Below are 12,574 nucleotides of genomic sequence, written 5' to 3' on the forward strand. Positions count from 1 at the left end.
CAGTGAGCAGGGTGCACGCTAACAATTAGCAACGTGAACAGTCAGGACTCCAGTGTCTGAGCACGCTCCCCGCCTTCTCTTATTCAGGCAGTAGAGGAGGCCTCTGGGGCAGGCTGGGTGTGGATGGGAATGTTTTGTGCATTGTGTGGGGTTGTGTAGCTGCAGCTGTGCCTTCTTGAGGAGCTGCAGTTGTGATCTCGTCTCTCACCATCTGTAACCTGGATTGGGGCACCTCGTGGGCAGGACAGCGCATTGCTGCAGCAGGGGTATTTCCACCTGCCAAGAACTGCTCTGCCTATCCAGCCAAGCTCATGATGGTGGAAAGAGGGTGCTTGTGGCTGACAATGTCCTGGGTGTTCCTGGCTGCACTATAACCTGGTGAATGCAACCAGGGATGTGTGCACCCACTTGTGCAGCTGTGCAAGGCCCAGGGTGTGAGGGGAAGGGTGGGAGAGGGAAGGGTTGGATGGACGGATGGATGGGGAAGGGCACAGCCTAGGTTCCAGGCAGCTCCAAGCACTTTCACGCCAATATTTGCTCTTCTGCTCCTCTTCCCACTCCTCTCTGCTGCCTGCTCTGCCCCACCTTGCCTGACTGCTGACTCTCTGGCTGTCCCACGGCTCTTCTCCCCTGCCTCCTCTCTCTGTCTCCTCTCTCTGTGCCTAGGGCGCCTCCTCCAGTCTAGTGGTGAAGTTTGCTGACACAGATAAGGAGAGGACCCTCCGTCGTATGCAGCAAATGGTGGGGCAGCTGGGGATATTCACTCCATCTCTCACCTTGCCGTTCAGCCCATACAGCGCCTATGCGCAGGCTGTGAGTATCACTCGTGTGTGTGTGTGGGGAAAGGCTGCCCTCTTGGCTATGGGGCAACACCATACCTGGGCTGGGAGACCACAAATGGGTCTCTGTAACAAATGTGTGAAAGCTTCCTGGCACCTGGGAGTTGTTCCTGGCTTCAGTTTATCCAGTCAGCAGCATAGTCTTTGTGCATTTCTGTCCTGGAAGGGGTGACAGGGGGAAAGCTGGGACCTTCTCAAAGTGAGTCTGGATTTCTCTGATGTGGTGTAGACTGGCGGAGGTGTCTGGGAACAGGTCAAGCATGACCCAGTGTCTTTCTGTCTTGTTTTGAGGACAGCTCAGAGCCATGATTCCTGGGTGATGTCTGCCAGACATGGCAGTCTGCCAACTTGTGAACTCTTCCTCTGGGTCTGTGGCACAAATGTGTCTCTCTCCTCTCTGTTTTTGGAGCACCATGAGAGCCCTGAGCCCAGCTTCATGTGTTTATTTCTCTGCTGAAGTTCTCAGGAGAGCCCTAATCCCCCCAGTGCTGTCCTGCTCCCAGGGTTTTCTCTTTTGGCTAGTGTGACTGTGGGGTTTGCAGGATGCTGGAGAGAGAGAAGCAGGTAGCAGAGGGTCGGAGGTGTTTTAGCAGTCTGGCCTCCTCTGGCAAGACTGGCTGTGCTTTGGATCTTAGTGAGAGAACCTCATTGCCTTGCAGTGATGGTGGTGATTGCCATTGATGTTTGAGGTGTGTCCCAAACTCAACACATCCCCGATCAGCTGTGGTGGAGCATCTTTTGGGTCTTCTTGGTGTCTGTCACTTTCGGGTCTCTGCTACTAAGTATAAAGCCCATGGAAGGAGGCTCAGAAATTGCTCAAGGGATGAGAGATGCTTCTGTCAAAGAACTAACTCAAAAGCAGATACTGTTACTGAAAGTAATTTTCAGGGGATGGGGGGGTGTGTGTGTGAGGGTGTGGAAATAAGCCTGTTCTCATATATGTTGACACCTCTTTCACCTCTGGCTTCAGTGGCTACTTGGTGTGTCTCCTTTGCATCTACATGACAGAGAAGGAACTGCTTGTCAGTTGTTGGCTGTTTCCTCTCAAAGAATCCCCTGAAACGGCCAATTAAGTGTGTGGCAAGAGCATGGAGTAGCAAAAGAAAAGAGGCAATACATATGAGACTCCATACTGTTGGGGAATTTTGGAACCAAATGTAGAATTTGTCCAATACAGCTTATTTGATTCTTCTTGTTTAATGAGGCTGAGAATAGCTATACCATTCCAAGCACCAACACTTCCAGCAGAAGAATGGTTTAGAGGGAACAACTCTTTCTGAACAGACAGCAGTATCTCTTACCAAGACCAATCCATCCCTGTAATCCACAAGACAGCTGTACCTGACGTCTAAGGTTATAGGTTAGCTCAGCTGTGGGTCAGCTATGAGATGATCATTCTGGTATATCTTCTGCTGCCACAGAGATGGTGCTAACTTGGGCATGATATGATGGTGAAGGAGGCAGGAATGGACCACACAGTGAGGTTATGATGGCAGAAAGTGTTTTATTAGCTTATGGTCCAGGATGTGTAAGGAAGGAGAGCAGTGGGACCTTCTAGACTTGGTCTTTAACTTCCCTCCAATCTTCAGAAACTCCTGCTGATGACAAGAAGCCAGTCAGGCCTAGGCTGTGCTCCTTGCTTATCTGCATCTTCTTTTTCCTCAGTTGTGTCTGTAAATTTGTTGCTTTGTCTCTGATTCTTCACTGTCCTTCCTGCTCTGTGACTTTATTTTGGCTTTCCCCTTGACTCAGGACTCAGCCTGTCTTCGACTGTTTCAGTTTTTTTCCTCCTTTTCCTTTCCACTGATTTTGGTTCTCCTTCTTTGTGAGGCACTGACCTCACACCTGATTGTTTCTTCTCTTGTGTCATCCCAGTCTTTGGTCTCCCTTCTCCCAGAGGAGAGATCCTAGCCAGTTCTCATATGCATACAGTGTCCTCATTAGAGGGAAAGGGTATCAACCCTTTGAAATGCCATCTAATATCTCTGGAAGTGGGGACAGAAGAGAGGGATTTCCTTGCTGAATCTCCTTACAGCACCTCCAAACATCCTGCCGTGGGCAGCTCTGGGGAGCTGGAACCTCTGGTAAGCTCAAGGGAATTCCAACATAGTTCATGCTTGCATGGTGCAGGGCTTGGAGCAGTTGATGCTGCACCCAAGGTTACGCACAGGCCCAGGAGATGCAGCTAACAATTATCATAGAATCACAGAATGGTTTGGGTTGGAAAGCATCTTAAAGATCATCCAGTTCCAACCCCCTGCCATGGGCAGGGACACCCTCCACTAGCCCAGGTTGCCCAAAGCCCCATCCAACCTGGCCTTGAACACTGCCAGGGAGCCAGGGGCAGCCACAGCTTCTCTGGGCAACCTGTGCCAGGGCCTCAGCACCCTCACAGGGAAGAATTTCTTCATAATATCTAAGCTAAATCTACCCCTTCAGTTTAAAGCCATTCCCCCTTGTCCCGTCACTCCCTGCCCTTGTCACCAGCCCCTCTCCAGCTTTCCTGTAGCCCCTGCAGGGACTGGAAGGGGCTCTAAGGTCTCCCTGAAGCCTTCTCTTCTCCAGGCTGAACAACCCCAACTCTCTCAGCCTGTCTCCATAGTGTGTGGTTGAATCGGACCGAGAGGAGTGAGTGCTGCTGGGGTGAACTGGTGCATCACAGGCACTGGTCACAATTTAATATGCCAACAACTTTCTCTCCCTGTCCCTATGGAATTTGCTGCCTCATAAAGCCAAAGCAGTCGCCCAGAGTCCCCAGCCTAGGAAGAAGTTTGCAGCCTGGGTTGTTTGGGGTTTTTTGTTGGATTTTGTGTTGGGTTTTTTTTTTTTTTCAGTTGGATGTTTTAAATTTATACTAATTGCATTTTTCTTTAAAGAACTATTTCAAATTAAACTTGAAATAATCACAAACTGTGTTAGGTCTAAAGTTATTATGATCCATTTAAATATACAAAATAAGATATTAAAATAGTCAAACGGTACATGTTAGGTGATACAGTTTGTAAGAAAAATTCTCATACTTCTCTGGGAAATATGACTGGCTTAAGCATCTGGAAGCAGTTTATTTCAGTGCTTAAACCAGATTTACATCCCAGGTGCCTCTTCTGCAAGTGAAAAATGAATATTTCCTTCATTTCAATTTATTCAAGTTGAATTCAGTGATTAGTTTAGGTGGAATCAGGGAGCTGATTGGGAGCTGAAAAAAAATTGTCTATCAATACAAAAGAGACCTGAAGTCTTAAAAAATCAGCCAGTGCAATTTACTAACTGCTTATAATGCTTGAATATGTCTTGTATTTCATAAATCAGTTCTAAACACAAAACAGTTTGTTCACACACACCTTTTCTTTCTGCTCTTATGGATATTATGGTAATTTTATTTAAGTAATGAAAACAATTTCAGAATGCTAGTCTGGTGCATGTGCAGTCGGCTGCAGGTCTTGTTCCAGCCAGAGCCTGGCACAGAACAGACCTTAATGAGAAAAAAGAAAATCAATATTCATCAAGTAAATAAGAAATGCATTGGTTCCTGCATTCTTAAATGGGGACAGTGTGAAGATAGGACTGGGAATATGTGCAGACTGCTTGCTACGGGGACCTTAGCAGAGGTTCGTGCTCTCAGAAGGCTGCATTTTGCTGTAATCCTGGCTCAGGGTGAGTGGTTCCCAGTAATGTGAGTGAGTCCTGCTTCAGGGGAATGACTCCAAAGACAATGTGGTGGCGAATGGATGAGATGATTTCAGGGCACTTGCTTTCTGGAGTCAAGCGGTAGTGAACCCCTTTGCTGTCAGTCAGTCTTGCCTGCCTGCAGAGACCCTGCTCTGCGGGGTGCCTGGGTGTCCCACCTCTGCCCCTATCCCAGCGCTGCCCTGCAGAGTCAGTTCCACCCCAGCTGCTTTGCTTGTGCCAGCTTATAGAGACAGCAGTGCCACAAAATGAGGCAATTCCTCTTCTTTTTATGCAACAGCAATAATAAGCTTCTGTGTGGAGGAACCTAAGAGAAGGTTTAGCTAGCTATGAACTTTTCACAGTTACCAGATTCTCCAGCCAAGACCCGGGACAAACTGGCCTACTGACTCAGCCAGTTGTGGATGAGGCAGGTTACTTGAGTGGTGTGTATTTATGTTGTAGAGCAGACAGTGGGATACGGTTGTAGTTAATGTAAGGAAGATTTGTGTTTTTCTTGGGTTTTGCCGTGTACCAACCCGCAGCTCATCTTGTGGAATTGTAGTTTCCAGAGAGCTGTGCCTGTGCCTCCCCCGCTCTCCTTGCTTGATGGAGGAGACAGTGCTTATAAAGGGGCTAGATAATTTTGCATCCAGATCTAAGCGTTCGTTGCCACTGCACTCTGAGCGCAGTCCGATTTAATCTTATGCTCCAGAGCACCGATGGTCAAATAGGACCAGAAGGATTTTTTTCTTCTTCCTCCTAACCCTCCTCCCAACCTCGTGTTTGTTTCACCCACCTTCCCTTCTTCCCTTCCTCCCTTTCTTTTTGCATTGTGCATCTCTGCCTAGTCAGGTGTGTTACGGGACCACAAGGAGCTGCCATCCCCCAGCCCCAGGGTGCAGGCCACTGCCAGAAGAAAGACAGAGCTCAGTGGATCATGGGGCAGACCTCAGACGGCGAAGCATGCCGTAAGAGCTGGGCCTGGACGGACACCTGGTTGTACAGCAGGGTGCATGTACCATAATGAGCTCTGCTTGTCTCCCAGCAGCATTGCTGAGGCTGGGCAAAACGAGACTGATTTGGACCCCATTCCTCAAGGCAAAGCTGGATTAATACCTGGGCCTGTCCCGGGAGAAGCGGCAGTGCTCAGAGAAGGGGCTGTGGCTGGCGGGAAATGGCGTTGCTGTGCCTGACAGAGCGGTAGGGCCTGTGGTGAGAGGGCGCTGCGGGAGCACACCGCTTTCCCTGCCCCTTTCCCCACTGCAGGAGCCCTCGGAGCAGCAAGGGCCCATCCCGATGGCTCGGCGCGTAGCTGAGTGAGCGAAGACCCCTCAGGGCTGCTGGCATGCGGAGAGGGTGAGGGTGGGTTGAGAGCTGCCCCGCTACGGCCCTGGCTTTGCGGGGGATGCCCGCCTAGCCGCGTTCGCTGCCTGCGGGGGAAACTCTCGCGGGCTTCCACGCGTGGCCTGGCCCGGGCTGCCGACTCGCCTCGGCAGGGGCAGCCCCTGCGTGAGTACGTGGCCGCAGGGAGCTCCAGGCCCGCCGCAGAGGCCTCGGGGCACGGAGACCGTCAGCCGGGCAGGGCGCGGGCCTTCAGACGACGGCGACGCTGCCGCCCGCCCCGGCAGGTCCCGCCGAGTCGCGGGAAGCTCCGGGGCGGCGGGGGCCCGGCGACCCCCAGTGGCGGCTGGGGGAGATGGCGAGGCCGCAGCTTCGGCCAGTCCCCGGCCACAGGCAAGCGGCGGGGGAAGGCGGAGGCCGAGCTGGCCTGCGCAGCCTCCCCGAGCTCCGCCCGCGGTGGGGCCGTGATGGCGGGAGGGGCGAGCCACCGAGCCGTACGTGGCTCTGAGGGGAGCGAGACCCCTGGGCACCGTGGGGCCCTGACTGCACGGTCCTGCTTTGCAGCTGATGCAGCAGCAGACGACGGTTCTCTCCACCTCCCATGGCAGCTACCTGAGCCCCGGCGTCGCCTTCTCCCCTTGCCACATCCAACAGATTGGTGCCGTCAGTCTCAACGGGCTGCCAGCCGCTCCTATCGCACCAACGTCAGGTGAGGGCCTGGTATGGGCCAGGATGCAGCAAGGCCTTCCCTAGCAATGAACCTCCTGCCCCGGTACCCAGCACAGTACTCAAACAGGTAAAACAGTTCCCACATCCCTCCGGGCTCCGCATCTGGATTGGGCCACTCTTTTGTAACAATGCATCCTCTGAGCACAGCAGTCCCTAGTTCTGCATAAATTTGTGCAACCTCCGTCGCCCTCACATGTTCAACACACATTCTCTTGCCCTACTGCTGCTGTTCTCTGCTGCAGTTTTTGATACAGTAAAGAAGGACCAGGTTCCCAGAATTGCACCTGACTCTAACAGTGCTATTATTCATTATCATCATCCCACAGTAATAATAGCAGCAATAATGCATATTGGGTTTGAACATCTGTCAAGAACAGAGCTGTGTCATGCTAGGTGCTGTACAAACCTGGATTAAAAATGTTATATCCCAAAGCTCTGACAGCAGCCAGGACTCACTGTGTGCTGCTCACACTTTTCTCACTAGTGCTGTCTCTAATTTTGTGAAGGCTCCAGCACTAGTCTGTCACCTCCAAGTGCCAACTAGAAGAGGTGATAGCTTCATACACAGCAGTCTTGCCAGGCGGGTGGAAGGAGAGAGAGTGGGCTTTGCAGGACCTTGACTCTCACAGGATGTTCTCTCTTCTTGCTCTGTAGGGCTACATTCACCGCCTCTCCTGGGAACAGCAGCCATGCCGGGACTGGTGACACCCATTTCAAATGGATTCACTGGAGTGGTGCCATTCCCAAATGGGCATCCAACCTTGGAAACAGTCTACACCAATGGCCTTGTGCCATACTCAGGTACAGAGAGCAGGAAAAAAAAAAAACCCAACCAACCCAACATCTAGAGACCTCAGGAACTGCAATTAGCTCCTCTTTTCTGGATTCCCCATACAGAACACTTTTTCTAGCTCCCTACCGGCCAGGCACTGAGACTCACTTGGCAGGGGGATGGGGGATGGGGGAGAGAGAGAGACAGAGAGGACACACGAATGAGTCCCTTTGCTGTGCTTCTGATTATGCTGTTCTCTGCAGCCCAGAGCCCTTCAGTAGCAGAGACTTTGCACCCAGCCTTCACAGGAGTTCAGCAGTATGCAGGTACCAGCTTCCCTTGTCTCCCTCAGGCCCTTGTGTGGCTGGCCAGATCCTCAGGTAAACAGTTTGTTCTGTCTCCTTGGAATACAGCTGTGTATCCAACCACCACCATCACCCCCATTGCTCAGAGCATCCCTCAGCCACCTCCCATCCTGCAGCAGCAGCAACGAGAAGGTGAGGATCAGGGTGGGAATGTGTGTGTCCGGGGGGGGGCAGCGCGGTGGAATTTGTGTAGCTTGTCTTCTGCACCACAGAACCAATGGAGAGGAGACAGCACTGCTCTTTGTCCACTGTAATCTTTAATATTGGAGCTGGGTTACGGAACCAACCATGTTGCTGCAGTGAGTGGACTGGAAGGGGTCAGAGGATGCTTGTCATGCAAACTTTCTGAGCTCATCCCTGGCCAGATGCTGCCAAGTACAAAGGGGACAGCAAGCACTGGAACACCAAGGATGTAGAGTCAGCACTTTGCCTATGCAGGGGAAAAAAAGGGCGCTTCCTCCCCATCTTTACTGATGCTAGAACCACACTTGATATCAGTCAAACCAGCCTCTCCAATGCACTGTCCTCTCTCTTCAGCCTTCCTAGCCTCATGATTTTTTTTTTTCAGCTTATTTCAAAACTGATTTGGACAGAATTTGGAGGCAAAGGCATTCTTTGTCTGCTCCTGCTTCGTACAGCAGGTGTCAGCGAGGGAACAGCTCTTTGTGCTCATCAGGCTCACAGGGACCAAGTGAAGGAGTGGGCAGGACCAGGTCAGCCCTTAAATTGGGTGTGTGACAATCCAGGAGATTTCCAGTTGGGGCTGTGGCTTATAGGCTGACGGCAACCACTGCACAGCTGTGGGCACGGAACACTAGAGCAGCAGCTTTCGCGTAGCAGTGTCTGCTGCTCTCCTAGGACTAGGAGAGCTATGAACAAGGAGCTGTCACCTAGCTAATTTCCTTCCAGCATAATGGCACCCTGATACTCAGAGAGTTGTTGTGTCCAGCACCCCGCATGGGAGCTGGGCAAGCTGTGAATCTATTCTCCAGAAACTCTGGCTCTGCATATTGCCTCCCAGCTGCTCTTAGAGAGCCCTCAGAACCCTTTGTGGACCAGTGACTGAGACAAGCAAGGGAAGGTCAAGACAGAAGGAGGCAGTGCTGGGGTTCTCCTCCCGTGCTGTGCTCTGAGTTGAGCCCCTTTCTCTTCCCCTTCCCTTTGGGGCCTCTCTGTTTTGTCCCTCCCCATTGCCTCCATGCCTGCAGGTCCAGAAGGCTGCAATCTCTTCATCTACCATCTCCCTCAGGAGTTTGGAGACAACGAGTTGATGCAGATGTTCCTGCCCTTTGGAAATATCATTTCCTCCAAGGTGTTCATGGATCGTGCCACCAACCAGAGCAAGTGTTTTGGTGAGTGCTCATGCCACCAGGCAAGGGAAGCATGATGGATAACGAGGACACTCATGCATTGGGCATGGCACCAACAGTGCCGTTATTATCCATGCCTGTGTCCTGTCCTTCAGGTTTTGTAAGCTTTGACAACCCATCCAGTGCACAGACTGCTATCCAGGCCATGAATGGCTTCCAGATTGGCATGAAACGTTTGAAGGTCCAGTTAAAACGACCCAAGGATGCTAACCACCCCTACTGACAGCAGTGAGCAAGCAGGAGTCACTTCTGCAGCACAGGTAAAGCTGGCACCATCACAGCACAGTTCCCACGCAGTGCTGGCCAGTGTCAGGGGGCAGCAAGGTCTGGCTGCTCCCTGCGGGGTGGGAAGCCAGGAGCTGAATGCAGTAACACAGCTAGCAGGGCAGAGGCCTCACCTGCCAGGGCCCAGCCCAGCACCTGGGCCAGGCAACCAAGGCAGGCCTGGAGATGATGGCCAGGTTCAACCAAGAGTCTAGATTGTATCATGCAAGTTTGTGGCAATGAGGCAGGCCCAAGGCCAAGCCAGAGTCAATCCACAGGGCAAGATCAGGATCAGGTCTGGTGAAGGTAAACAGGGTCATAGTCCAGTGATTGCCAGGCAGGTCTATAATGAGAATAATAAACAGATCTGACATCAAGATGGGAAGACAATCCAAGGGTTGGAGTCCAGATAACAAGATCCATGGACAGGTGGAGACTTGCACTTCCATGATGTAGCTCAGACAAGGACTGAAGGCATGGGCCTGAGCTGTAATGCGACTCCTGAGCCCGTGGGCAGAGAGTGTGGACAGAGGCTGCAGGTGAGGCTGGTCAAGGCCATTAAGGCCATTAGTGCACTCAGGGCCCTGACAGGCAGATGGGTTGAAATCACCTGCCTGTGATCTAAGCAAGGTTTCAGTCTACTTTCTGACCACTCCCAAAAAGTGTTCATCTTCCTAAAAAGTTTTAAAACCCAATAGTTTTGTTTTCAGTTGTTACACGTACCCTGAAATTAGTCTGCAGAGGATGCTTTCCAGGGTAAGAAGGGACAATCCCATGATTCGTGAGGATCACAGAAAAGCAGAGCAAAGGTGAGACCCTGAAGAAGGGTCACAGAAGAGCTGCCTGACCTGAGAGCTGGCTGTCAAAGAGCTAGCTCCTACCAGCCAACAGACTGGGAGCAAGGGAGGGCTGATCTTGGTCCCTTCTAATTGGGGTCATCTTCCTCCATGTTTAAGCAACAGCAACTCAAAGCCTGAGGTTTGCATAGATGTCCTCCTAATCTCCCAATTCCCTCCCTCCTCCCTTTCTATTCAGGTGAAGGGAAAGTCCAGAGGAAGAATTTCTGCTTCAGGTTGATTTACAGAGAGGCCAGTAAATTTATCAACTCTTTTGACACCACCCCTTTCCTTCCTCTGCTCCCCACCTACCCACCCCATCCTCCTTCTGCCCTCCTACCCAAAACATGCAATTAAAGAGAAGGCTCAGTATCTGCCCAGCAGGAAGATTCTTGCCACGATGGACTCGCATATTTGCTGCTAATGTGGTGCATAGCAAAGGGACCAGAAAACCAGCAGCCCCTGGGGACCTGAAGCTCTTCCTCTTGGGGTATGCCTGGAGTACATGGACCAAGAAAACCCACTGGTGTGTCTCTAGGTTACTGCAGTGATGTATGGAAACTTAGCTTCGTCCTGTCTCTCCTGCCCCATCTCCTGGCCCTTTCATAGATAAATATAAATATAAATATATATATATACAGTCTCTATTTTTTTTTAAAGTGGCTCACAGGACCAAACTTTTCCATTCAGAGACTGACTCCTTGCAAGAGGGATTGGAAGTTAAGGGTTTACCTTTGCAACAGTGTCTTCTCAGCAAGCACTGCAGATAGGCCTGAACATTTTGTGAGGATGACTGGATGGACAGAGAGCAAGAGAGAGACGGCGCATCTCTCTGCTCAACATTAGCAAGGAGAAAGAGAACTACATACCTCCAGGGTTAGGGCACAGCCAGCTGCTCAGCTCGAGTCACTCGTCCACCGACCTTAGCACCAGCCTGGTAAAGGATCTCAAGAGCTCTCAGTCTTACCTTTCCAAGGGCTTCTGCAGACAAAGCTCCTGGAATTTGGTGCCAAAGCCTATCCTGAGCACTCCTCGATTAGGCTGAAAGCACAGGAAACCAGTCCCTTTACCTACAGGAACTGTACTGCCTCCCCACACGTGGCACAGATTCATGTTTCATAGCTCTCCATGGTAATGGAGCATATTCTTGATCAAGGCAAGAGAAGATGAGAGAGTGTGAGCAGATGCAATCTCCAAAACAAAGTGACGGAAGCCTCCCAGGGGCTACACACTGCCTCCCCGTGTCGGAAGTAACCTAACGCTGGTTAGCAGGCAGTTCCAATTCCCAGATGAAATGGGACATTTTCTTGATCTGAATTTAGCAAGAGGACTCACCTCTTACACCCTCTGCAAAGCTTTCCCAAGCAGACACAAGGATAGTATGATGAAAGAGGGTTGCCATTCTGTTGTTTTCCCCACCACCCCCTCCAGTGGACAGATTATACATTATGCAGCATATATAGATACTGCTATATACACATATACTTAAGCACAGAACATAGTTCAGAACTTGATTTAACAAAGATCCCCTGGGGGGTGGAGGGGTGTCATACTGACAAGGCATATCCCTTTAACAACTTGAAACTGTCTCCTTAACTTTCTACCAAAATAAGGAAAGAAAAATAAAACAAACCAACCAACCCCACAAACCTTCTGAATGATTAGTTTCAATATTCCAGAGTTTGATAAGGTACCAAGAACCTGTGTGTGTGTCTGTCTGTCTGTCTCTGTGTTCAAACGTGAGCAGAGGGTTGGTGGAGAAAGGCTGATGCAATTGATACTGAAGTGAGATATGGGGACTTAAGAGAACCTCAGCCAATTCTCCTCCTCCAGTTTCCCTTTGTTCAGATGTTTGTGGCACAGTTCAGCTTCACATCTCCTCAACCACCCTTCTGTATCTGATGCTGAGAGTTTATGAGAGATGGATGAAGCTGTGTGAGTCTGTGTGTTTCTATAGTCCATGTTTACTTATTGTAAATACCATTTTTATACTTAACATCTATTATGTACGTGATTTGTATAATGTACTTTATTTCTGCTACAAGTAATTTCATGAAGTTTAAACTTAATCTAATTTTGAACAAAACAAACAAAAAAAGACCAACAAATGCAAAATGGGAAAAAAAAAGGACTTTGGAAATTCTAGGTCAAGCTGGTTTAAAACAAGCATTTACAGTTACTTCCATCACAGTTACTGATGTGACTGTACGATGTTACAGGTGTGATACAAGCTTCGTCAATGTCAAATTCCTCACTCTGGTCAAAAAAAATCTTAAATTTATTTAATAAAAGTTTTACTTGCTAAGTAATTGAGGTTTTACTTCACGTCTTAGTTGCACCTGCTTTTAGATAATGCTTACACTTGAAGACAATCACCACAGGCCTGAGG

General features: G+C 50.2%; 1 protein-coding gene across 5 annotated transcripts in view; it reads left to right on the top strand.

Annotated features, from left to right (window-relative positions):
- Positions 1 to 12,498, top strand: part of CELF5 (CUGBP Elav-like family member 5) — a 41,927-nt gene extending 29,429 nt beyond the window's left edge. The window contains exons 6-13 of one of the 5 annotated variants that reach the window (XM_054805937.1): positions 667 to 813; positions 6,414 to 6,558; positions 7,233 to 7,379; positions 7,614 to 7,676; positions 7,764 to 7,847; positions 8,924 to 9,067; positions 9,181 to 9,345; positions 10,545 to 12,492. In XM_054805937.1, coding sequence (XP_054661912.1) covers positions 667 to 813; positions 6,414 to 6,558; positions 7,233 to 7,379; positions 7,614 to 7,676; positions 7,764 to 7,847; positions 8,924 to 9,067; positions 9,181 to 9,308 — 858 coding nt within the window. In that variant the 3' untranslated portion in view covers positions 9,309 to 9,345; positions 10,545 to 12,492. Of the gene's footprint in view, positions 1 to 666; positions 814 to 6,413; positions 6,559 to 7,232; positions 7,380 to 7,613; positions 7,677 to 7,763; positions 7,848 to 8,923; positions 9,068 to 9,180; positions 9,346 to 10,384 lie in introns of all 5 variants that reach the window. The other 4 variants (XM_054805938.1, XM_054805936.1, XM_054805939.1 and 1 more) reach the window with 4 other exon arrangements.
- Positions 12,499 to 12,574: the final 76 nt, after the last annotated feature.

This window comes from Grus americana, chromosome 28, assembly GCF_028858705.1.
Source record: "Grus americana isolate bGruAme1 chromosome 28, bGruAme1.mat, whole genome shotgun sequence".
Taxonomy (NCBI): Eukaryota; Metazoa; Chordata; class Aves; order Gruiformes; family Gruidae; genus Grus; species Grus americana.